The sequence below is a fragment of the Geotrypetes seraphini genome, chromosome 2 (genome assembly GCF_902459505.1).
Source record: "Geotrypetes seraphini chromosome 2, aGeoSer1.1, whole genome shotgun sequence".
Taxonomy (NCBI): domain Eukaryota; kingdom Metazoa; phylum Chordata; class Amphibia; order Gymnophiona; family Dermophiidae; genus Geotrypetes; species Geotrypetes seraphini.
The window spans coordinates 497,089,777-497,115,716 of record NC_047085.1 but is presented as its reverse complement, the minus strand read 5'-3'; the positions used below and the strand labels follow the sequence as shown (position 1 = coordinate 497,115,716).

At 44.2% G+C, this 25,940-nt stretch overlaps 1 protein-coding gene across 15 annotated transcripts in view; it reads left to right on the top strand.

The window, feature by feature from the left end:
- Window positions 1-13,105: 13,105 nt before the first annotated feature.
- Window positions 13,106-25,940, top strand: part of LOC117354441 — a 238,688-nt gene continuing 225,853 nt past the window's right edge. For all 15 annotated transcript variants that reach the window (XM_033932006.1, XM_033932001.1, XM_033931998.1 and 12 more), the window contains exon 1: window positions 13,106-13,324. In XM_033932006.1, the coding sequence (XP_033787897.1) occupies window positions 13,301-13,324 (24 nt within the window). In that variant the 5' untranslated portion in view covers window positions 13,106-13,300. The remainder of the gene's footprint in view (window positions 13,325-25,940) is intronic.

The following is a 25,940-nucleotide window of genomic DNA, read 5'->3' as shown; positions in this document are numbered from 1 at the left end:
CCTCACGGATCTGAACTGCACGTCACATCCTTAAAAATCTGAGGTCGGCCGAAGGTTGTGGGTTATCAATTGATTGTTCACAGTCAGTTACAGATTTCCTTGTTCTCTCAAATCCGAGGTCCGCGCCACTTTTAGTCTCTGGCTCTGACGGAGCTCTATGACAATTTAACTCTGACGGACCCTAATGCTTTTCCCTCCCTATGCTAGGATCCGTCATAGAGCTCCGTCAGAGCCAGAGACTAAAAGTGGCGCGGACCTCGGATTTTTAAGGACGTGCGGGTTTAGATCTGCGAGGTCCGTGAGGTCCTTCCCCTTCCTGGTATTTCTCAGAGGGAAGAATGAAGGGTTCGAATTCCAACAAAATGTGCCAAAAAAGAAAAGACTGAACTAGTTAGTCGACTCCACACTTCATTTTCCTAAGGGGGGGGGGGGGTGACTCTGCATCAGTTTTGGAAAAATCTACGCCACAAGTCAACGTATGTAATGGGACAAACCCAAAACCGCTCACACTCTGACTGACGATGGGTCATTTAGTAACCTTACAAAAAAAAACAAAACGGATCACAATCGAGTTTTGAATTAATAATCTCAAACACAGAATTAATTGTATTATATCTCAAGAGAACACGCCCTGACAATGGTAGTTCTGTGTTACCACTGTAAGCCCATATGAAAATCATTATCAAGTGTCGGTAGCCACTGAGCATAAACAACTGAATCAATACTACTACCATCATGCAGTCCCTGCTTGAATGAGCTCACAATCTCATCAATAAAGACAGGCAAACAGGATGCCAGGGTAGGGGGTTACAGTTAGCAGGGATGGTTAAACTGCTGGCTTGGGTGGTGAGAGCAGAGGGCAGTGGGAGAGTAAGGTTATGAGTTGAAGGCTATCTCAAAGAATTGAAACAAGACAGGCAGGATGTACAATCAGCACTTGCAGACGTGAAATCTGGGATGGGAGACCTCTGCATCCAATTGGATCAAGCAGAGGGGAAAATGGCATTCTTTATGGACAATTTGCAGGGGATCCGGGCAGAAGTTTGATCATGTAGGACCAAATAGAAGACCTGGAAAATAGATCCCGCAGGAATAATTTGCTGTTCAAAGGAACTGTTGAATTGGCTATTTATAAGGAACTAATCTTATAGCCCATTACATTAACGGGTGCTAGAATATATGTGTGTGTGTTTGTCTTTATTTTTTTCTCTCTCTCTCCTTAGCCTGTTTCAGTATTTCTGGCTTTCTTTCTGGCTTTCTTTTTCCTCAGCTGTCCACCACCACCCCTTCACTGCTCCCCTTATCCAGCAGCAGCCCTTCTCCCTTTGTTTTATCTCCCCCCTGTCCAGCAGCAGTAGGCCTCCCTTTTTATTCCCCCCCCCCTGTCCATCAGCACCTCTTCCCCTGTCCAGCAGTACCTATTTCCTGCTCCCCCTGTCCAGCAGTAGGCTTCCTTTCCCTTTTCTTCCCTCCCCCATGTCCACTTTCCTGCTCCCCCTGTCCAGCAATAGGACTCTCTGTTTCTTCCCCCCCCCATGTCCACCTATTTCCTGCTCCCCCTGTCCATCAGTAGGCCTCCTCCACCCCCATGTCCACTTTCCTGCTCCCCCTGTCCAGCAGTAGGCCTCTGATTGCAAAGGGTTGGGGTAAATGCAGTGGACATTAGGGGAGGTCAAAGGAATAAACCCAAATTGCATAATCAAGCAGTCCTAACAATGGCAGCATAAGATCCTTATGGTCTGCTTGGTAATATTTTATTAGGTGTGGAGGGTTCTGTCAAATAAAACAAAACAAAAAAACACCCAACTGTTACCTCCATTCATCCTGCGATAGCCGCCGTGGCATACAGGCGTCGACAGCGGGCTCAAAAGCGGAAGCGTCAGCGCCGAATAGCTGAAAGAGCAGGCGGAGGGATTCCCATCTGCCGGTGTCTGGCGCGGAGCAGCATGTGGGACCCGGAGGAGTTCACTCAGCGCGGGCGAGAAGGTTCCGGCGATGCAGCTTCTCTCCGTCCTGGCCCGGTGTCTGCCCTCCGCCGACAGCCGCCTGCCTCGAAGCCCTCCTCCTGGCAGCCGCCGCTCCGTGCGTCCTGGAGTCCTGGTGTAGCGCATGCGCACTCTTGCCGCCACAGCCCGACAGATCAGGGATCGGGGAAGCACGCGGTGAGAGTGCGCATGCGTGCTTACCATTTTATTATATAGATGTGAAAAGGTTGTTCATTAGATATTGTGGGACCGGGATCCTGGCGAGGCCTAGTAGCTCCGCAGAATCCTAGTCTTAGCGCGAGCATAAAGGTGGTGGAACACAGCTTGCCTGGTGTCTCCCATAAATTGCACACCAAAATGGCCTGGTTTGTCCAAATATTACACTTTTATTGAACATCAATTAAAGTTCCAAACAAAAGGTCAAAATTTGGCATCAATACAAAAACCAAACGTTCCAGTTTTCTCTGCTGCTTCTTTCCTCATACACGCCAGTTCTAATCCCAGCACCGACTGTGCTTTCAGAGATAAGTTCAAAACAATAATTACACAAAATACAGTTCATCCTATATGCCACCTTCAAGGTAAGATAGAACAGTTCATGCCTCTGGTAATAGTTTAGGATATAAGGCTTTTAACAGTATTGGCACTAATTATGTTTGTGGTAACCTTGAACAGCAATTCCCCTTAGTAGGAGCAGAGAGGCCGGTTCTCCTACAGGTGTTGCCACTCTTTCCAATCATAGAAGATCAAGGTAAATTCTGTAGCTCCCAGCACAGGTTCAAAACAGTGTACAAAAATACTTTCAAAACACAAAACTCCAAAAAGGAAAAACCCTTCACAAAGGAAAAGAAAATTCAGGCTTTCCCAAACCTATTCCCATTCCATGGGGTGCTCTTCCCCATGAGACATAACATTGTTCTCCAGCCAGTCGATATCACAAACCTCAGACTGTACTTCAGTGTTTTCCATTTCCCACTCCATGTGAGAACCTTCCTGTGCTAGCCATAAGTTAGCTGGTCTAGCTGACTTCCTTCTCAGCTTTTCCTCAGCTTCCAGTCCCAGCTGCCTCCCTCTCCTTCTGACAAGGGAAGCTCAGAAAAAGGGAGACTCGGCTTTATTAGGCCTAGCCGGATCCCTGTCACAATATGTGCAGAGAAATTAAAAGAACAGGACTCTGGACCTTGTGATTTCAATTTTGTTCGGGCCCACTGGAGCTTTGAGCAACCATGGGATGAATTTCCCCACGATACAATTGCTTGTTTTGCTAATGCAACAAGGAACTTGTGTTATGAAAAGCAGGGCAACTTAAAGAGATCGTGTGGGAAGATATAAAACTTACTGTTTTCCAGGACCTAGCCTGGTCGACTCTTCTTAAGCAGAGATCTCTTTGAGATGTGACTCAATATATGCAGACAAACAGATATAAATATCGGTGGATATTTCCATTCGCCCTTTGGATTACAATCAATGAAAAATCTTGTAAAGTTAAAACAGTAGATGAATCCTGGGCTGCATTGAAAGTTGGGTTGTAATAACCCCCATGATCCAAGGAATCCTTGGAGCACCCCAGAGGTTCGGCATGGCAAACAGTGTTTCAAGGCCGCAAGAAGTCTGCTAAATCAGTGACTTAATTTTAAGATCTTAAGATGTTGGGTTAGTGGTTTACCATATACAGTCATGTGAAAAAATGAGGACGCCCCATGAAATATTCAGTCCTTTCTTAAGAAATGTTCACATATTGATGTCAAATCATTTTTTTTATTATCTCTGGAAAAGAAAGTGATGTAATTGCAGGTAAACAACAAAAATTTTCCGTGATTTACTCATGAAACAAAAAGATATCCATAAAAATGTGTATTCTAAGGAATAAATTAGGAGCCAGGGGTTTTGATGGTGCTATAAATATAGGCATTCCATATCCACCAGAAACCCTTATGGCCAACTCCATACTCCATTCCTTTGTTATATTCTATGCCTGGAACAAACTGCCTGACTCAGTATGTCAAGCTCCATCCCTGTAGTATTCAAATTCAGACTCAAAGCCCACTTCTTTGAAGCTACTTTCAATTCCAAACTCCAACCCACCTGCTAAGCATCCATACCTATCTTATCATTCCTTCTGTCATTCTCCCACTTTAGCACTGTGTATAGATGCTCCTTTTTGTCCAGTTTGTCTGTCTTAACTAGATTGTAAGCTCTTTTGAGCGGGAACTATCTCTTCCATGTTTTGGTGTACAGCGCTGTGTATACCTGGTAACGCTATAGAAATGAGTAGTCTCAAATGGTTTTTTCATGCTCCAATGGCAGGAGAGAGCGTTTGCTTCCAATGTGCTGCAATTACACATTAGAAACATAGAAGATGACGGCAGAAAAGGGCTACAGCCCATCAAGTCTGCCCACTCTGCTTACCCACCCCCTGTCTATGCCCTAATGACCCAATTTCCTTATCTTGACCCTCGTAGGGATCCCACATGGGTATCCCATTTATTCTTAAAGTCTGGCACGCTGTCTGCCTCGATCACCTGCACTGGAAGCTTGTTCCAATGATCAATCACTCTCTCTGTGAAGAAATACTTTCTGGTGTCGCCATGAAATTTTCCGCCCCTGAGTTTGAGCGGGTGCCCTCTTGTGGCCGAGGGTCCCTTGAGAAAGAAAATATCATCTTCCACTTCGACACGTCCCGTGAGGTACTTAAATGTTTCGATCATGTCTCCCCTCTCCCTACGTTCCTCGAGAGTGTAGAGCTGCAATTTGTTCAGTCTCTCTTCGTACGAGAGACCCTTGAGCCCTGAGATCATCCTGGTGGCCGTCCGCTGAACCGATTCAATTCTGCGCACATCTTTAGCAGCATCCCAGCCCACACATTTCACTTTCTGTTGCCATCATAAACCTTGGCCATTGTGAAGTCCCAACAAACATGATTGTGGCGTAAGAGCGATAGAAGTAGCCAAAGCTTTTGACATTTCCACTCCCACCTCTTTCCAGAACTGTTGGATCAGTTCACAAGCCCACCACTCACGCAGAAACAAACTCACTCCTTGAGCACACCACCAGCATATGTCAGAAATAGATGTAAACAGTTTTCTTAAACGAACTGGAGTGTAATGCCATTTTTATTGTACCAAGAAGACACAAACAGAAGATTTTAAAAAAATCTCTTCAAACATCTTAGCCCACTCTTGTATTGTGAAAGCTCTACTTAAATCTTGTTCCAATTTTTACATAAAAGGGTGCACAACATCTTCAAGACCCCTGATGTATCTATATAACAAGGATAAGGGCCTGGATCAGCCTCCTTACAGCCAACCACATGTTTTCGCAATGCTCATTTGGTATAGGGCTATTTTTTTACCATCCCTGGGAGGCAAGAAAATAATGCTTCTCAATGTATGGGTAATAATCTACAGCTCCCAGGGAAAAATGGTCCAGAAGGATCAAGAAACCCTCTAGAACCCACCTCCCCACCCCAGAAAATAGCAAAACCTATTTAATACCTTCATTGCCCATCTTCAAAATACAGTTTGATCACATCCAGCCTCAAAAAAGGCTCACTACAGATGCAAGATAAAGTGGATACCTCCCCATGCGGCCTCCATCATTTATGAAGGACACTCTAAATTCATAGCAAATGAAGCATAAAGGGATTATCCAAATGTAAGGAGTTGACCCTTAACTGGACAGAGGACCATAATAGATGGTGCAAGGGTATAAAGGATAGAATTAGAGAATAACATGGGGACAAATTTTTCCCCATCCCCACTGGAACTCAATTTCCCTGTCCCTGTGAGTTTTGTTGCTGTCCCTGTCCTTGCCCTATTCCTGTAAGCTCTGTCTTAACTGCACAAGCCTCGAATTTTACAGTGTTTGAGGCTTGTGCAGGTGAGGACAGAGCTTGCAGACAAGGATGTCAGTTTTATAAAATGTAAGGATGGTCGCACCCCCACAATGTTAGGTTGGAGGGGTTAAGTGAAAGGCGTCCTGACAAATGCTGGTCCCAGGTTCAGTTCCCTCACCGATGACTCACCAGAAAGTAGAATAAAGAAGGCATAGCCAGAGGTGTTTGCATAAAGAATATATATTATAGAAATAGTCTTACAGAAAAGTAATATTTATAAGCATTACAATTAAGCAGAGAGCATTACACTTAAGCAGAGAGCAAAGCAGTCTTGCTGCCTTACAGAGTCCAGAAGGAAGTGTTAAGTTTCAGGGAAAGGCAGAGAGAGAGAGAAAGGGGGATGGGGTGATGTTTCGTGTTCCATAGATAAAGAGAAGGATAGACAGAGAGATAGAGAGAGCTCAAGAGAGAACCAGAGTGCCAAGCCAAGAGATAGCTAGATAGAAAGAGAGAGAGAGGGCCAAGACCCCTCTCTTGATAGCTTGATAGAAAAAGAGAGATTGATAGCTCCATAGAAAAAGAGAGATAGATTGATAGAGCAGAGAGCAGGCTTTTATACCTTGGAATCTTATTCTGACTAGAGAAAATATTGTATCTCCCAGTATCTTTCTGTTTAGAACTTGCAAACTGTTTGAGACAATGGTCAATTTAATTGACAAAGGAGAGTGTGACATCTGCAAGCATGGTGATGGGATTAAGTCTCTGGCTTGATCTGTGCACCATGGTCCTAAGCACCCTCTTAATCAGACATTAACACCTTTTAGCTAGTCATGATTCAATCAGGGAAACTTAACACAGTTTCCCTGCACTAAGGGTCTATCTGCCTTCCCATGCCAGAGCCAGATTGATATAATCTCCCATAGGCCTCTAGGCTGACAAAGGAGAGCAGGGACGGGGAAAAATTTGTCCCCGTGTCATTCTCTAGATAGAATCCCTGCTCCAGCCAAACACGAGGTTTAGTCATCCCAATCCACTAAAAACGTAATTGGCCTGACCAATAATACCAAAGAACATTTGGCATTGTCCTACCCTACCCCCTTGATCTGCCCTATTACACAATTTTGGGTGTTTGCCTTCCCATATAAAAGCCTGTTATATTTCATGCCCTATAAGGGACCTGAATCAGTAAGACCTGAAATAAAAATAATGAGGTAGAATATTCATCTTAATCACCGCTATATGACCCCATCAGGAGAGCCAAAAGCCCTTCCATTTGGAGAGACCCTTATATAGCTGGGTCAATAATTTTCAGTAATTATAGGCATAGGTGCCAGCTCTGTGGGTACCCGAGTTCCCCCCAAATGCACTACTACAATAATGGCATACCAGGGGGGGGAAATTGTCTTCCCCGGGTGCAGCTCATTGGGGTGCTCCAGTCCAGAGTCTGGTTTCTCCATGCTGCAGCCTGCAAGCTTTGGAATGCCAGCAGCATTAATGAACTGAACATGCTGTCTGTGGCCCTCTTCTGCAACATCCTGCCTCTGCGGGGACAGGAAATTGAAGCAGAGGGAAAGCTTCCGGTACGCCATGTCCAAGCCAGGCTGGAAGACTTGAACATTGGGGCCAAAAGAATTGCCAGAATGGAATCTCTCTCCCAATATAACTGGGCTAGAGACTCCGTTCTGTGAATTCAAATAACAGACATGAGAAAAAAAACATGTAATCAAATAGATTTTATTAATAGTTCTCCTATTTCTGGGGAGAGCCAATACAGGCCATCACAATTTCAGTGCTCTCCAAAGGGAGAAAGCAAGGACAAACAGATTTATACCCTATGTGACGTCGTATGTAATAATTGGAATACAATGGCAGAGTTGATCACATGATTTCCTTTCCAAGAATGCCTTACGTCGGTTTTACATTTAAATCCTTAATTTAATGTTAAGTCTATTCTAATGTTAAGTTTTTAAACCCTGGCAAAATATCAACTGGAGAGTCTTAGATAATTTTCAGTGTATTGTTTCATACAGACCTCAATGGTGCCATCTGTATGCCACTAAACTTTAAAGATCATACAGAACACCGGCACCCCTAATCGTCATTGGTCTCTTATATTTTAATAGTTTTAAATGTTTTTTAAATACTTTAAATAAGTCCATAAATATACTCATCTGATGCTACGCGGGTGGGGGTAAGCATCAGATGAGTATATTTATGGACTTATTTAAAGTATTTAAAAAACATTTAAAACTATTAATATATAAGAGACCAATGACGATTAGGGGTGCCGGTGTTCTGTATGATCTTTAAAGTTTAGTGGCATACAGATGGCACCACTGAGGTCTGTATGAAACAATACACTGAAAATTATCTAAGACTCTCCAGTTGATATTTTGCCAAGATTTGATTTGGTGGAGGTCTGAAGACTAACTATAGCCGATTATTGTTGTAAGTTTTTCAACCCAGCAGGTGGCAGTGTTTCACGCGCTAGAGGCATGTTAAGGTTATGTCGCGCTGATTGCTGCGTTAATGTCAGTTATGTGCGCTGATAGCCACGTTAGTAAACAGCACGAGGTAAAGACACACAGTGCGCGCTAATCATGCGTTAAACTTATTCCTATTCTTATGACACTACTGTTCTCCATGTCCTTAAGTAGAATAGTTTAGGTTTAACGCAGAGATCAGCGTGTCACTAACCTTAATGCTGTTCTACTGTAGATGTACTCTGTCACACATGAAAGTGACCCCCCCCCCCTTTGCCAACCTGTGATAATGGTTTTTAGTGCTAGACAGTGAGCTTAATGTTCTGCGCTGCACCTGACTCTCTATGAGTGTGGGGAGCAGCGCAGAGCATTCAGCGGGCCCTTTGACCATAAAAACCACTATCACGGTTTGGTAAAAGTAGGGGGTGGAGTTAGTGGTGGTCTGATCTCCACTATGCAAACACACACACATTCTGAATGGTAAGAGTCATGCTGGACCACATTTCAAATGTAAAAGTACACACTGCAATGGGTGAAGCGATTGTGCTACAGGATTCTCCAGTCCGCTGAACTGACAGGACTACTCGTGCCAAACTCTGGCTTCTGCATTTGCTGATCAGGCTGAAAATACCCCTGCTGCAATCGACTCAGCTGGCTGGGCCACAGCACTTCTTCCCCCAACCCTCACCCCTGAGATGGGCAGGATGGATGGCCAGTCCCTCCTGCCCGACACCGTCGACCCCCTCACCTCTCACATCCAAGATAGCAGGAGGAATGCTCATTCTCTCCTGCTGCTGGAACCCCTCAAACCCCTGACACTGCAGCTTCACCTCACAACACCCACCTGAAATCTCAACACCCCACCCTGATACATCTAAAACCATACTCCAACATCCCTGAGTATCTGGGTGAAGTGTTTGGTGGTTTGAGGTTGGTGTTGAGTGTTTGAAGTGAGGTATTGATGGTTTGAGGGGGGGGGGAGCAGGCAGGAAGAGGGAGCAGGTATCCCTCCTGTTGATTTCAGGGAAGTGTATTGCCCTATGCTGCAGCTGCCAGAACTTATCACACCAAGAGTATTTTCCCCCTAATTATCTGAGACACCAGGACTCCCAGAAGCTGCGGTTTCATGTGAGGATTCTTGTATATTCATCAACTGATGGCAAGGGATCCCTTGGCAAAGATAGGGGCTGAGCTGCCTATCTTTGTGATCAGACAGATGGGATTCTCTAGGGACAATTAGAGAATTGGGGGTGGGGGATCTTGAATATAGGTAAGGTGACACACTAATGTAGCACATGCAATGACATATCTATAGCTTCATCATCTGTGTCCCTCTAAATGGGGACATCATTCATGTATCATAGGGGACATTTCCATAGCACAGAAGAACCTCAGCGATGGCCATGAAACAACATATTTGAAAGAAGGTGTACATGGTAGCACCTGGGATAAACATATATATGCACATGTCAATATAATACTGTACGTGAAACTGTACAGTTCAACTGCACATGGTGTGGGAAATGGTGAGGTGGCAGCATGAGGCCAACAGAAGCTCAAAAAACCTCATAGAAACATAGAAAATGTCGGCAGAAAAGGGCCATAGCCCATCAAGTCTGCCCACTCTAATGACCCACCCCCCTGACTTTACCCCCCTAGAGATCCCACGTGAATATCCCATTTTCTTTTAAAGTCTGACAGGCTGTTGGCCTCAATCACCTGCAGTGGGAGTTCGTTCCAATGATCGACCACTCTTTCGGTGAAGAAGTACTTTCTGGAATCACCATGAAACTTCCCTCCTCTGATTTTCAGCGGATGCCCTCTGGTGTTCGAGGGTCCTATAAGACAGAAGACATCATCTTCTGCCTTGATATGGCCCATGATATACTTAAACGTCTCAATATTGTCTCCCCTCTCTCTTCGTTCCTCAAGTGAGTACAGCTGGTAGCCTCAAGTCAGGTGTAATCCCTGTCAAACAGTGGTGTTATAATGATCATATGTAACTCATTAAGAATATAAGAATAACCGATGATCCATCAAAGGCAGTAGCCCCTTCTTATGGTGGCCAATCCAGTTCTCTAGTACCTGGGCCAAACCCAAAGAGTAGCAACATTCCATGCTACCCATCCAGACCACGTCAAATACACACAAATAGGGGCAATAAGCTTAAATCGTTCAAAAATCGAGTGATTAAAGAGGATATCTTAAATGCAGAAAAAAAATCACTATTTATTTATTTATTTATGCTTTTACAAGTTGAATAATAAATGCTTGAAAGGAAATATAACAATCCAAAAAGAGGAAACTAATAATACAAATTATAAAATAATTCCACACTAGTGACTATGACTAAAGTCCACATTTTGAGGAGAGAGAATCAATCACTTCCAAGGGTAGTTGGATTCCAGGAAATATTACTAACACTCGTAATAGTTTTTATAAATATGCTGTATCAATGATAGGTGAACTGTTGGTAAATTTTATGCTCAGAATCATGGAGGCAATAACTGAAGAGAACCCCGACACTACTGCCTCACCGCCCAATCATCGCATATTCAAAAAGGAATTGAAACGGGCTTCAAATGTATAAATTTGTAAAGTCATGTGCCACTTGGACTAAACTTGTTTACTTGTGTACGCCTATAATTTAAATATGAACAGCAAACTTATCTTATAGCTTGCATGTTCCGACGTGCCATGTTTCGTTCCTGCTTCAGGGAACCAACGATGATTTACAAAAGATTTCTAATGAGGGCTTGATTGACTCAAAAGATAGACTGTGTCTCACATATTTAGCAAAAAACAATTCACAAAGCTTCCTCCTGATGTTACAACCAAAATTTACCAACAGTTCCCGTATCGTTGATACAGCATATTTATAAATACTATTAAGAGTTATTTTTTTTCTGCATCTGAGCTAACCCATCTAGACTAAGCAGAGGCTTCCCCCATGTCTTCAGAACATGCTATGAACTTTTCCTCCAGGAATGACTACTACTACTACTGTTGGACTGAAAGGCTTAAGCAGCACTGTAGATTGACATTTCATAGAGGGTTCCTGCTCAGAAGAGCATCTATGAGAAGTTAGCCTGTTCCAGGATGCAGATTTGGGAACATTAGAACAGCCTTACTGGCTCCGCCCAATGGTCCATCAAGGCCAGTAAGAAGCCTGTTATCAGGGAGGCCAATCCAGCTCCCTAGTACCTGGGCAAAACCTAAAGAGTAGCTACATTCCATGCTACCATCCAGGACAAGCAGAGGCCTTTCTCCATGTCTTCAGAACAGACTATGGACTTTTCCTCCAGTAATTTGTCCAAACCTTTCTTAAAACCAGCTGCTTTTACCACAACCTCAGGCAACGTTCCAGAGCATAACTATTCTCTGAGTGAAAAAAAAAAAATTCCTATTGATTTTAAAAGTATTTCCCTGCTATTTCATCCACTGTCCCCTAGTCTTTGTCATTTTTGATGGATTGAAAAATGAATCCATTTGTAACCGAAGGGTACCATGGCTACCCCCTGAATTTGCAAGTAGTATGTAAATGAAAAACAAAAGTAATTATGTGAAATAACTAATTCTGCTAGTTGAATTAGAAAATCAGTTTTGATACGCGGATCCCCTTCCCTCTCGTCCAGATGGAATTTAATAACCTGCAACCCTGTTTGCTGTGGGATCACAGCAAGCACTAAGCAAAACACTATATCGTTTGTTTAGCCATTGAAAACACTTGGATAAGAACTGGCATTTCTGAAGACTTTGCAAAATGACATTTAAATAAGTTTTGTTTTAAGAAAAATGTATGATAGTATTTATTGGAGCCATAAATTGGTCACTACTCAAATATAATTGAATTGCAATGGTTTTCTTTCCAGAAGGGCAATAAGGTAATGCATATTCAGCAAAGGGGGGTCATACATGGTGTAGTTAGTGATCTTGCGAGTTCCAGAAGAATCCTAGCCCAATACTAGTGCTACATCAATAAGTATATTTATAAGGTGCAATTTTTCTAGGGCAGAAGTTTGGGAGAGAGCTGGTAGGATGTATTTGAGCATGTGAGGCTCTGAGGCAAGAAGGACCATGACAATTGTCCTGGTAACATCCCCCAAATACAGACCAGGCTCTCTGGGGCATATCTAGGTATTTATGGTTTATTTATTTATTTTGTACTTTATTGCATGCTGTGGCTTCTCTGCAGTGCACCTCAGGCAGAAATACTGGTCTGAGAAGCTGCCAGAGATAAGGGACGGGGCAATAAGGGGCACTCAGGAATGTCAAATATTTGAAAAGTCCCAGCTGGGCAGTAACTAGCCATAATAAATCTGTCCCTTTTTACTTAGTAGTACAGTAGTTGCTAACAGAGAGGCCTGTTTGTGTAAGGCAGATCCTTATTATTTTAAATAATACAGTTAGTTCTTCAGTCCTTTGTGATCAGTACAGAAACCATCTTCTTCTTATGGTTATTTTTTTCAATTACAGTGTTGGGCCCCAGGGTAGCAAAAAAAAAAATAAAAAAAAAAATCCACCGCCTTACTTTCTAGGCATCCACCTCATCCCTTCGCCCTTATCCCCGCCCCGCCCACATTCGGCCAAGGAGCCCCGTGTACCTCTGGGAGTGGCAGTCCTTCTAGGAGAAGCTTGTGCGCTCTTGGGCCGCTGCTTGATCGTAAAGGAACTACAAGCCCCAGAGGCACGCTGCAGTGTCCATTTTTCAGCTTCCCTGAGCTGGGTTATGTTGTGCTGGTATTCTTCCCAGATTTTTCCCTTGCAACAGTATCCACTGATCCAGTAACCTGATCCTCCCCCCCTCCCCCCCCCCCAGTTTTTATGCATTCTCTTCCTTGGATCCATCTATTTCACCGCTTGGGGTTCTGGTTGTGTTGGAAGAGGCTGGGAATGGAGGGGAAGGCTCCACGCTAGGGAAAGAAAAGGAATGAATTGAGGAGCTGCGGGAAGGAAAACTATGTTTTTTCTGACACGGGGGAGAAGCAGGAGACAACATGTCTGAAGGGGTTTCCCTGCAGGTAAGCAGCAAGATCCCTCTGTTCTGTGGCCGTGTTGGATTATACGTTCAGCATAGTTTAAAGGCGTGTGTGTAGTTTTTTATTTTTTTTTTTGGGGGGGGGGTTGGTTATTGAATGGAAATTTGAAAGAATCCTGGCGTGACACATTAAAAGATAAAACCTAGTATGAGAACGTGGAGGGAGCTGAATGGTGCCTAAACCGAGTGTATTTGGTGGTTGGTATCTGCCATGTTGTTCCAGATTGTTTAAATAATTTGGGTGTTTTGCAAATAGAGCAGCAGCAGCATAACCTTGAATTCACCCCATCCTGGCTTGTGTGTTGCCTTTTGCTCTAAAATGAGTGATTTAATGGCTTGATGTCACCATCTGTGTCCTGTCAGTCCTTGCATACAATTCTGAGCATCTCCTCTCCAGGCTTCTTCCCTCTGTGGTATTCCTCCGCTTCCTTGAGGTTTATTCATGGAAACTTCCTGTGCAGTTAAGCCTTCGATTCCATTGGAAAGTGCTGGATTATCCTTTCCTGCTCTTCTTAGACTAGAGCATGGAAAGTCCAGAAAAGAGGAGAGACGACCAGACCTTTATTTATTTATTTCGCTACCTATCCCCAAAGAGATCAGAACAGGTTACACTGGCTAACATACATAATACAGTTTACAGGTTACAATTTGCCCTAGTTACAGTGCAAGGTTCAAGTTTAATTAATTTTAATATACCGCCCATCGACGTGCACCTGGCCGGTTTACAATGCTAAAAATGAAAGGTTAAAATTAATTTTTGTAGGGAGGGGGGAAATGTGAACATTAAATAGACAAATTACAAATACGAACATGAGCTTGAGGGTAAAGGGGGAGGGGAAGTTAATAATTACTTCATTAAAAACAAATTAATTAAAGGGAAGGGGGGAGGATAAAACACCAGGAATGGGGATCGCGTCTTAAAAGCGGTTCGTGTTTACTTTGCGGGCTGTTGGAAAGGAAATATTTTGACGCTATGGTATGCGTCTTGGAATAAGAACGTTCTTAGTTTAGTCTTAAATTTATCGAGTGATTTTTCGAGGCGGAGTTGAGGTGGCATGGCGTTCCATGAGGTTGGAGCTACAACGGAAAAGTTAGTTTTTCTAGTGTAGTAAAATTCTTTGATGGAAGGTATAGTCAGTAAATTCTGATCAGCTGATCTAAGGGTCCAAGGAGGGCAATACAAGTTTTTGTCTTAACACAAACTAGGGATCTAAAACTAATATACATAATATACAATTTATAGGTTAAATTTGTCATAGTTACAGTGCTAGTTTTTTCAATGCAAGATTTTGTCCTAACTGGACATAGGTATACCATTTTTAATGACAGTCATATAAAGTGGAACATGAAACTGGACCAGACATGGACAGGCTGTAGAGCTTGTGTCGGGAGTCCTAAAATAAAGTTAAAAAACCCAACCAGATAGGAATACAATAACTAATAATCATCGTTGATAAAAAAAAGAGGTGCTTGAGACAGTGTTCTTCAGCCGCCGGTCCGCGGTGCGGTCGATGCGGCGTTTTCATCGGGCCGGCTCCCTCTTCCTCAGTGCTGCAGTGCACAAAGCCACGGGCAGCGGCTTCTACGCACGTCCCGCGCCTGAACCGGAAGCCTTCTCTCTGACGTTGCAACGTCAGAGGGAAGGCTTCCAGATGAGGCGCGGGATGCGCGAGGAGCCACTGCCCGCGTCTCTGTGCACTGCAGCACTGAGGAAGAAGGAGCTGACCCAAAGGCAACACCAGGGGGCGGTGTAAAATGGCCTGAAAGTAAGGCACAGCATGGAGGGAGGGAGACAACAAAGGTAGGGGGAATGATTTTAGTTTTAAATTTAGGGCTCCTTTCACTAAGGTGCGCTAGGGCTTTAACGCGTGGAATAGCGGGCGCTAGACCTTAACGCCAGCATTGAGCAGGTGTTAGTTCTAGAAACATAGCGCGTAGTAATTTCCTGCTTGCGCTAAAAATGCTAGCGCACCTTAGTAAAAGGAGCTCTTAGGGCTCCTTTTATCAAGGTGCGCTAGCGGGGTTAGCGTATCGGACATTTTATCATGCGCTAATCCCCGTGGCAAGCCACAAAACTAACGCCTCGTCAATGGAGGCGCTAGCGACTAGCGCGGCAGGCAGTTTAACGCGTGGTATTCCGCGCATTAAATCCCTACCACAGCTTGATAAAAGGAGCCCTTAGTGATTGAATTGTGTTAATGTTGAGAATTTACATCTGCTGTCTGTATTTTGCACTGTTGAGGAAGAAATGCATTGGTTTCTTTTTCTCTGGGGTTGTACTGCAGGCAGAGTCTTGAATCTTAGGGTTTCGTTTGTATATATTAGTACTTTTAGTTTTTGGTCCCGTATGTGCATGGGGTTATCTGTTTTCTGGTAGGATTGAATGTTGGGAAGCATACAGTGTGCTTTTGTGTAGTTTAAGTTTGTGGTTAACCATTATATGTTGTAAAAAAGATTATATTGTGTGTATATATGAAAAATGAATGGAAAAAATGGTGTTACAATTAGTACTATTATGGGGGCGGGGTCTGAGGCCCACGACTTAGCCCAGTGTTCTTCAACCACCGGTCCGCGGACTGGTGCCGGTCCACAAAATAATTATTTTATTTCCGTTGATCCATAGGTGTCAAAAAGTTGAAGAACACTGCAATAGACAGTCCCTGCTCAGAAGAGTTTACAATCTAGTTTAACATAACATAAAAACATATAAATTTATTTATATACCGCTGTACTTTAGGAGTTCTATGCGGTTTACAAAAGAAAACTGAAACAGTGACAATAAAAACAAATAACCTAGAAATTACAAAAATTTCTTAAATAAGTAGGTTTTCTTAACTTCTATGCCCTCATGTCAGAGCTTCTTTTCAAATGAAAGAAACTAGCCTCATGTATATAGACAGCATTGAATGGCATGACAGCCCCGCCTCTCTTTTTTGATTGGCTGGTTCTTTGCGTGAAGTCTCTGGTGTCGCCTTATTAGCGCGATCTTGTGCCTTACTCTGTTAGCTCCACCCTCCCTCCAGCCGGCTCGATCTAGCTTCAGTGATTTTTCACAATTATGGGTTCCTGAAGAAGGGATTTTGTGCTCCCGAAACCAGGCTTGATTGGACCTGGTATTCAGCGGCGTTTCTCTGTGGGTCGCTGCTATTTTGACAACTTGACAAGAACATTTTAAGCTAAGTCTGTTTTTGATTCTTGTTTGTGGGAGTTGGTTGGGGAGGTTCTTAGAGTGGTTTCTTAATTGACCTCACTTGTGTTCACTTGTTGGTTGGTGATTCATTTTTCACAATTTTGATTTATCACACACAAGGAGGTACCCTATGATGGTGTGTGGGCAGGGGCTTATTGGTCCCTGTCCTGTTATGTGAAGCGCTGGAGTATATCTCCCCTCGCTGCCCAATCACACTGAGGGTACTCCATTTAAATTATATCTATTGCTTTCACGTTATTTAGTGTTGTGTTCACAGTTTTTTTGGTCATTTAGTCACCACTCTTAGAACCTTGTGATCTATTCTGCCTCTTGGTGGATTTCTTTCTCATGTATATAGAAGCACCACTATCTTTTTCCAAGATGTGTTTCTTTCTTTCCTTACAACATTCAATTGCTTTAATAAGAACATAAGATTTGCTGCCTCTGAGTCAGACCAGTGGTTCATCGTGCCCAGCAGGCCGCTCTTGCAGCGGGTCCTTAGGTCAAAGACCAGTGCTCTAACTGAGTCTAGCCCTATCTTTGTACGTTCTGCTTCTGCAGGAACTTGTCTAGCTTTGTCTCGAATCTCTGGAGGGTGTTTTCTCCTATAACAGCCTCCGGAAGAGCGTTCCAGTTTTCTACCACTCTCTGGGGAAAGAAGAACTTCCTTACGTTTGTAATGGTACTTTTCACACAGAAAACTGCTGCTGAATATCTTGTCTGACCACTGCAGCACTATGGGCCTGATTCTGTAAACAGCGCCCAACTTCTATGCGCCAGTTGGCGCAGTTGTCGATCAACTGCTAGGTGTCCTTTATAGAATCATCAAATTTATCCTCAAAATAAAAAGTCCAAGACCAAAAAAAAAACCCCCTTCAAATAAGATGAAAGATAGGAAGAAATCTTTTCCAAAAGACTATGCCATTTTTTCACTGCAGCATTAGACAGGACATTTTAGGGTTGGGGAGATTCTAGTGGGTCTAGGTATCTGGCAGCAGTGAGTGGGAGTTAAGAGTTGTAAGCGGTTTCCAAAAAGCGGGCTTTTAACTTGGATTTGAACACTGCCAGGGGACGGAGCACGACGTATTGATTCAGGCAACCTGTTCCAGGCATAAGGCGCCGCAAGAAAGAAGGGAGTGAAAGAGAAGGGCACAGATAAGAGGAGCTTACCCGATGGGCGGAGATCCCGGAGGGGGCGGGGAGCATAGGGGGAGCTAAGTGAGGAGAGATATCGGAGGGTGGGGCTTTAGAGCGAATTCACTTGTAAGTCAGCAAGAGGAGTTTAAACTGTATTCGGAAATGGACGGGGAGCCAGTTGCCTCGGAATTTGAATTTACTGTATGATTGTAATTATTCCAAGACTTTGAGGGAGGCGAGGGCCGATTTGCAGAAATGGCATGGAATATGGCTCTCCAGGTGGGGCAGAATAGCTGTGCTCAAAATGAATGTATTACCCAGGTTGCTGTTTTTGTTTCAGGCCTTGCCGGTGGCCGTGCCCTTTAAAAGTATTTAATGCTCTCCATGGAGAGTTTCGCCGTTTTATATGGAATGGGAAACATCCCTGTATAGCCCAATGAATCTAGCTGGGGGGGGGTAGAGCAGTCCCTAATCTGATTTGATATTATCAAGCGACACAATTGTACATGTTGTTAGATTGGGCGGTGGCAGAAAACAAGTTAGAGGTACGGATTGAACAATCATATGTCCCTCATTGTAAGTTACACCATTGGTAATGGGCCTCCTTCTCTGAGAGTGAGAGATTACAGGATTTGCCTAACCCTTTTATGCCAACGCTGAAATCCCCAAAAGAACAGCTGAGATACTTAAAAGGTATAACCCTTAAAAGGGTAACCCTTTTATGTGGCATTTGGTTCACATTTGGGAGGGGGCTATACAATATGAAGAACATAAGGTGGGAGCAGTTTTATCTTTGTCTCCTATTAGAGGGGAAGCACAATTTCTCATTGGACAAGAAAGGGGAGTATTTGTCAGGTGGGAGAGTCGGGGTTTGGTTACCTTTCGTGATGTTTTACAGGGGGGGGGGAAGGTACCTACATTTGTTGATGTCGTACGAAAATTCAATAGCCTTAGGGGTGATTTCTTTGCTTATATGCAGTTGCGACATTTCATGCTGACCATGGGATGGGGGGGGTATCCCCAATATACATAAAAATCCCACTCTAGGGAATTATCCAGAGAATGAAGGATTATGAGTCTCAAAAACTAACCAGGTTTCAATGGTTCAAAGTTGTATCTAGCGGGACGCATAATTAAATTAGCAGAGCGTCCTGAGAACCCTTGAAAAAGCCATGTAAATGGTGAAACGGGTCCCTGTCGGACTTGTCAGCAACTCTGCTTTTTTAAGATAAGTGATTGTTGATTGATAATACAAAAATATAATATCAGCGTTTGAAGAAACATAAAAATAGGAGGAGGAGGGTAGAGATTCAGTGATGGAAACTTTGAACCATTGAAACCTGGTATTGGATTTAATTCCTTAGCCAGGTTGGTTTCTGAGACCCATAATCCTCCATTCTCTGGATAATTCCCTAGAGTGGGATTTTTGTGTATATTGGAGATTGACTCTTAACAATCCCACAAACTATCTTCTCAGACTTTCTCAGGGGGTGGGGGGGGGGGGAGTATTGCCCCTTGAGACTGAACATTGGGAAAATCTGCGGATCCTTCAGGGAAAGGGCCCGAGGCCTATCTCGATTCTCTACCGTTATTTGAGAGGGAGGAACCTGGTTCATTACCCTTATACGCGACAAATGGATGGGGGACTTCGCATGCAGTTTTACAAAGGAGGAGTGGATACAGATTTGTGTTGAGGTACACAAGGCCTCTCTACCTGTATTTTAATACAGGAAAATGCTTGCAAAGTCTTTAACATGTTGGTACCTCACTCCAGACTGTTTGCATGCCATGTATCCCCAGATGTCTGATATTTGCTGGCGATGTATAGGTGCTAGGGCAGTGTTTCTGAACTCGGACCTGCAGGACCCCCTTGCCAGTCAGGTTTTCAGGATATCCACATTGAATTTGCATAAACTTAATTTGCACACGCTGACTCTGTTATATGCAAATGTGTTTCATGCATATTCATTGTGGATATGTTGAAAACCTGACTGGCAAGAGGGTCCTGCAGGACTGAGTTGAGAAACACTGTGCTAGGGGAACCTTTCTGCATATTTTATATATTTATTTTATTTATTCCATTTTCCTTAGCAAAGCAGCAGATGAATCCAGAGACAAGTGGGAATAGCTCACATCGACCAGCAGGTGGAGATAGAGAAACTGATTAACCGTTGGCCTTATAGCCTGGTATTCTCTCTGTCCATTCAGTTTACATTCAGTGTACATTAATTTATTCAAGTACTCAAGCATTTTCCCTGTCTGTCCCAGCAGGCTCACAATCTGTCTAATGTACGTTGGGCAATGGGGGGGATTAAGTGACTTGCCCAGGGTCACAAGGAGCAACGTGGGTTTGAACCCACAACCTCAGGGTGCTGAGGCTGTAGCTTTAACCACTGCGCCACACTCTTCCCACTCTGTTTGGTGGGAATGTCCTGAGATACAGTTGTTCTGGTCACAGGTAACAGCTGCCTTATCAGGTTGGCTTCAGGATCCTTTGCAGCTTCTACCTCAGTGTTGTCCCGTTGGGTGTCTCTAATGTGTGCTCCTCTCCATGGCAGACTAAGCTAATTCGTCTAGGATTGGCAGTTGCCAAATGTCTTGTTGCTCTGTATTGGAAAAATAGATTGGTGCCTTTACCCTAAAACACAGGAATGCTGTTTTCTGCATAGTAAGCCCCCTGAGGTTACAGCCCATGCTCATACATTTGCTATGGCGTTCTTTGTAGCTGCTAAACTAACCCTGGCCCAAAATTGGAAGCAAAACAGCGATTCCTTCTATAGAGAAAGCCCTGCACAAATTAGATTACATATGTCTGTCAAAATTGACCGCATACGGTTATGGTAGAGTGCTACCCTTTCACAAAATTTGGGATACTTACCTGGAGTGGAGAACTGAGGTGCATTGATTTGAGTCTGGGATTCGAAGGTCATTGCATTCTACCAAGATCCAGGGTGGCACGACAAAGCGCTGACAATCGCGCGCAGGACTTATGTGCTCTGCCTTAAAACACTTCCTGTTAGCGCTTTGAGGGGAGGAATTTGGGGAGGAACTTACCTGATGAATCTTTGGTATAGGATAATGAAGCCATTGTGACATCAATGATGAGGCTGACTCTTAGGCATTGGTGGAATGAGGCTTTATGACATCACAGTCTCGGCTCTGGAATGTCGCTACTCTTTGGGCTTCTGACAGGTACTTGGGACCTGGGTTGGCCACTGTTGGAAACAGGATACTGAGCTTGATGGATCTTCGGTCTGTCCCAGAACGGCTATTCTTATGTTCTTATGACTTACACTTGCTACCTAGATAAGTCCTGCTGTTCAGGGCCATCCATGGAGTTTTGGCATCGTTATCTAGATAATACTGTTGAAAATCATTGCGGACCACCTTAGCACTATCGGAAAGTACCAGAGCAGTCCAAGGGCGGAGCCAGGAACTATCCAGACACTGGTGGCCAAACGTCACCAGAATCCAGGTCATGGTGGCAACCAACTTTATGCCTAGACTTTCATTGTTGGCATCCAGGTAGCAGTTGGCATTGAATAGCTGAATATATCTTGAGATTCCATAGCTGACGTCCAAAAGAAACACCAGCTGCAGCGTTTAAATATTACCCTGTGTATTTTTCATCGTCGAGGATGTCTTACTTATAGCAAATTGAAAAAAAAAACCCAACCCATTAGGCTAAGAGCATTTTTTGCTCTGTTACACATTATATAGGCATAAATGATACATCTACAATAATGAGATATGTAAGTTTCTACCTATGGACACAAGCTGGCATATAATCTACACCTGTATCCACCACTTGAGGATGTTAGTGGCCAGACTTTAAACATTCAGAGGTAATATACCTCCCCCCTATATTACAAAACCGTGAAAGCGCTTTTTAGCACAGGCCGGCGTGCTGAATGCTCTGCGCAGCTCCTGACGCTCATACAGTTTGTAAAAGGGGTGGGATAGTTTGTTTATTCTAGATTAACATTTCAGTTACATAATAATTTAGCCAGCAGGCCAGCATAATTATCTCACAATGACAGGCTATGGTGCAGTTTAACAGACACAAGCTTTGCATAAATCCGCAGTAGTCGTCCAGGATTTTCCTCTAACTTTTATCTTTTTTTTTTTTTTTTTTTTATTATAGTTTTGAATACATTACAATATCCAATAATTCCAAAGGAAAAAAGGAGAATCACTCAAAACAATACATAATCAAATCATACATACATAATTCCTTTTAAGCCCACATTAATGGGGAGAACATGTTACTATTTCTAATCAAATAAATTCAAGAAAACTAAAGGACAATAATTCTCGGTTCGTACTAGACCACCTTGAATCATTCCTTACTAACTTTTATCTTTAACCAGTCTTCTGCTAACCCTGCGGAATTGTTACATTTGTACATCTGCGTGTTTTATCTGTTTGCTTGTTCCCTGCCTCTCTGTGTGAGAGAAGTCTGTGTCCCGTTGCCAAAATTATCTCTGCCAGTAGAACTCTTTCCAATATTCAAGGCTAAACCCAAAATCCTACAAACAATTGGAGCTTTTCTCTGGTTATTAAAGATGGGTGTGTTTGCTTTAGCTGACTGCACAGGGAAGGGAAAAAAAAAAAAAATAGCAGCCTAAGGGGTACAAATTTCAGCCCTTGCCACCAGAATAACAAAGATTTCAGATTCTGCCGTTCTTGGGCTTGCATTTCTTCATACTGCCCTTATTTCTCTCTTATTGCGTTTAGTCTGTATTTGTGTTCACTTTTTCCGTTCAGCATTTTCAAGTAATCTTTCTCGGTTACTGTTATTTATTTATCTTTTATCGTTCCTCTTTTCCTTTCTGTCAGCTGTTTGCATCTGTGTTTCTCTGTGACGCTGTCTGAGACATACTTTGACCGTGGTTCACATGTCGCCAACTGCTTTCACACACACCTGTCGCTGTCACGGCCTTGCTGGTGTTCATCCTTGGACACCTCAACGCTGTTCTCTGGAACACTCTCACTCTTCACCCCTTCACTCATCTCTGCTTCTTTAAAACTTGATTTCCATTTTATGGTTGGGGGGGGGGGGGGTTTGTTGGTTTTTTTTTAAAGTGGCTGAGTTTTGATTCAACATCTTGTTTGTCGTTCTTGAGAACTCCAGCTCAGTCAGAGCTAGGAACCTTTCTTTTGTAGTAGCTACCCAAGGATTCATTGCCTCTCTCCTTCCCCTCCCCTTCCATATCTTCAATTTTAATTCTTTCCAACGCAAAGGATGTTAGAATGAATTATGCAAAAGTTGTCAACAGGGCCTAAAGGCAAAATATCTTTCCAAAAATTTAAAGGCATGAGAGGGAAAGTCTGTAAACGAACACATCGGGTTTGAAAATGGGTCAGATTGGATCAGGAATTCAGGAGAAATTAGTCCTCCAAAAATGTTTGCTTATGTTTATTAAAATTTGATATTCTGCCGAAGCTTACAGCAGTTCTCAGCGGATAACATTTTCAAACAAATACGATGAAAGGAAAGGAACTCCATACTATACAGGAAAGACCTATACCCCTCCATTCGGACTGTCAATATACAAAGATGTTTGGGAATGTCGGAACCAAAGGGCAGCTGAGAAAAGAAAGTTTTCAAAAGGGTCTTAAAAGCTTTACAATTTAATTCAAGATGTATATGAGTAGTTTGGTAGTTTATTCCAAAAACTGGGTGCTAAATAAAAGAAAACCTTGTGTCGAGTAGATTCCCTATTAGTTTTATTGAATGCTGGCAACACTAAGGGGCTCATAATCGAAAGAGAAAAACGTCCAAAAACCGGCCTAAGTCGGCACTTGGACGAACATTTTCCAAATACGTCCAAGTGCCGATGCTAAAAACGGGTTTTGGATGTATTTCTAAATGTCTTAGGCCTACATAGTGCCGCTGAACGACCAAAGCTAAATGGGGCGTTTCAGGAGGCATGTCGAGGGCGGGAGTTGGGCGGGACATGGGCCGACTTAGACTTAGTTGTACAGCATGTATAGTTATACAGCCCAGGATCGACGGAGCGTGGACGTTGTGACTTAGACCACGTAAAACATGGTCTAAGTCATAAAAACACACCTAAAGTCACCAGATAAGCACTGCAAACACATAAAACAGACCCCCACACACTACCCCAGTGATCATCGACCCCCCCCTCCACCCCCATAAAAATATTAATCACACCTTTAAAGTTCAGCTTCCAGACCATCATCACCTGGTCGCCTGGCATAGGAAAGCCTAATCGTCCAGCACAGAGGCGGCTTAAGTCGTCTTGGGGGTGGGTTAGGGACCCATAGAGAGGAGGACCCATGCCCATAAGCCCCTGTAATCACTGCATTGATACTTAAACATGTGCACTCCACTATACACCCCCAAAACTCTTTTGTATTGGCATATAAGTGGCTCCTGCAGCCATAAGGGCTATTGGGGTGGTAGATAAGTGGGTCTAGGGCAGCGATGGCGAACCTATGGCACGCGTGCCAACTGTGGCACGCGAAGGCCTTGCAGCTGGCACGCGCAGGGCCGCCATCAGGGCAGTACTACCAGGGGGTGCACAGGAGAGAGAGCTGAACGGGGACGATGGGGGACCCGCGGGGTTAAATATAACTCGAGCCGCGAGGCTCGTCTTCTACTCCCACTGCCCTGCCGCTCACACAGCCGATCGGAAATCTTCCCCGACGTCAGCGCTGACGTCGGGGAAGACTTCTGGTCGGCTATTTGTGCGCGGCGGGACAGGCAGGAAATAGAAGACAAGCCTACGTGGCTCGAGCTACATTTTGCTGAGAAAGTTGCTAAGATGGGCTGGGAGACAAACGGGGAACACAAAAGGGGGAGGGAGTGCGTTTTGGACACAAGGCATGAACTTGGGAGAGAGGAAGGGAGGGAAAGAGATGCTGAGGTGGGGGAGGGAATGGGTTTTTGGACACAGAAGGCATGAACTTGGGAGAGAGGAAGGGAGGGAAAGAGATGCTGAGGTGGGGGATGGAATGGGTTTTTGGACACATAAAGCATGAACTTGGGAGAGAGGAATGGAGGGAAAGAGATGCTGATGTGGGGGAGGGAATGGGTTTTTGCACACAGAAGGCATGGACTTGGGAGAGAGGAAGGGAGGGAAAGAGATGCTGAGGTGGGGGAGGGAATGGGTTTTTGGACACAGAAGGCATAAACTTGGGAGAGAGGAAGGGAGGGAAAGAGATGCTGAGGTGGGGGATGGAATGGGTTTTTGGACACAGAAAGCATGAACTTGGGAGAGAGGAAGGGAGGGAAAGAGATGCTGAGGTGGGGGAGGGAATGGGTTTTTGGACACAAGGCATGAACTTGGGAGAGAGGAAGGGAGGGAAAGAGATGCTGAGGTGGGGGAGGGAATGGGTTTTTGGACACAAGGCATGGACTTGGGAGAGAGGAAGGGAGGGAAAGAGATGCTGAGGTGGGGGAGAGAATGTGTTTTTGGACACAGAAGGCAAGGACTTGGGAGAGAGGAAGGGAGGGAAAGAGATGGTTGTGTACACGGGGAATAGAAGAAAGGAGAATTTTTGGTCATAGGGAGGGAGTGAGGTACAGACAGTGGCATACCAAGGTGGGGGTGGGGCGGTCTGCCCCGGTTTTACGCCCCAAGGGGGTGCACAGCTGGCCACCCTCCAGTGTTCTCCCTAGGCTGGCAAACTGCGTCTCTTTAGCCACTTGAGTGCCACCGCCGCCATTGGGAACAGGCCGGTGCCAAGTTCTCCCTGCTTTTCCCTGTGGGGCCGACCAACTCTCGCCACCCGCGTCAATTCTGATGTCGGAGAGGATGTTCTGGGCCAGCCAATCGCTGCCTGGCTGGCCCAGAACGTCCTCTCCGATGTTAGAATTGACGTCGAGTGGCGAGAGTTGGTCGGCCCCGTGGGGAAGAGAAGCAGGGCGAACTCGGCGCCGGCCTGTTCCTGATAGCGGCAGTGGCAGCCTATTCCCCAGTGGCGGTGGCAGCATTTTCCCAATGGTGGTGGCATAGGGGAGGGCAAGGAGAAAGAAAGAAAGGGGGGGACAGGGAGCAAAAAAAAAAAAAAAGAAAGAGGGCTGGGTGAAACAAAGAAAAATGGGGCACGGAGAGAGAGAGAAAGACAGACATACAGAATGAAAGGGGGTATGGAGAGAGAGAAAAAGAAAGAAGGGGGCAGGGTGAAACAAAGAAAAAGTTTGGGGAGGGAATGAGGTCTGGAGGAGAGAAAGCATACAGGAGGCTGAAAAAAGGGAAGAAATATTGGATGCACAGTCAGAAGAATAAAGTGCAACCAG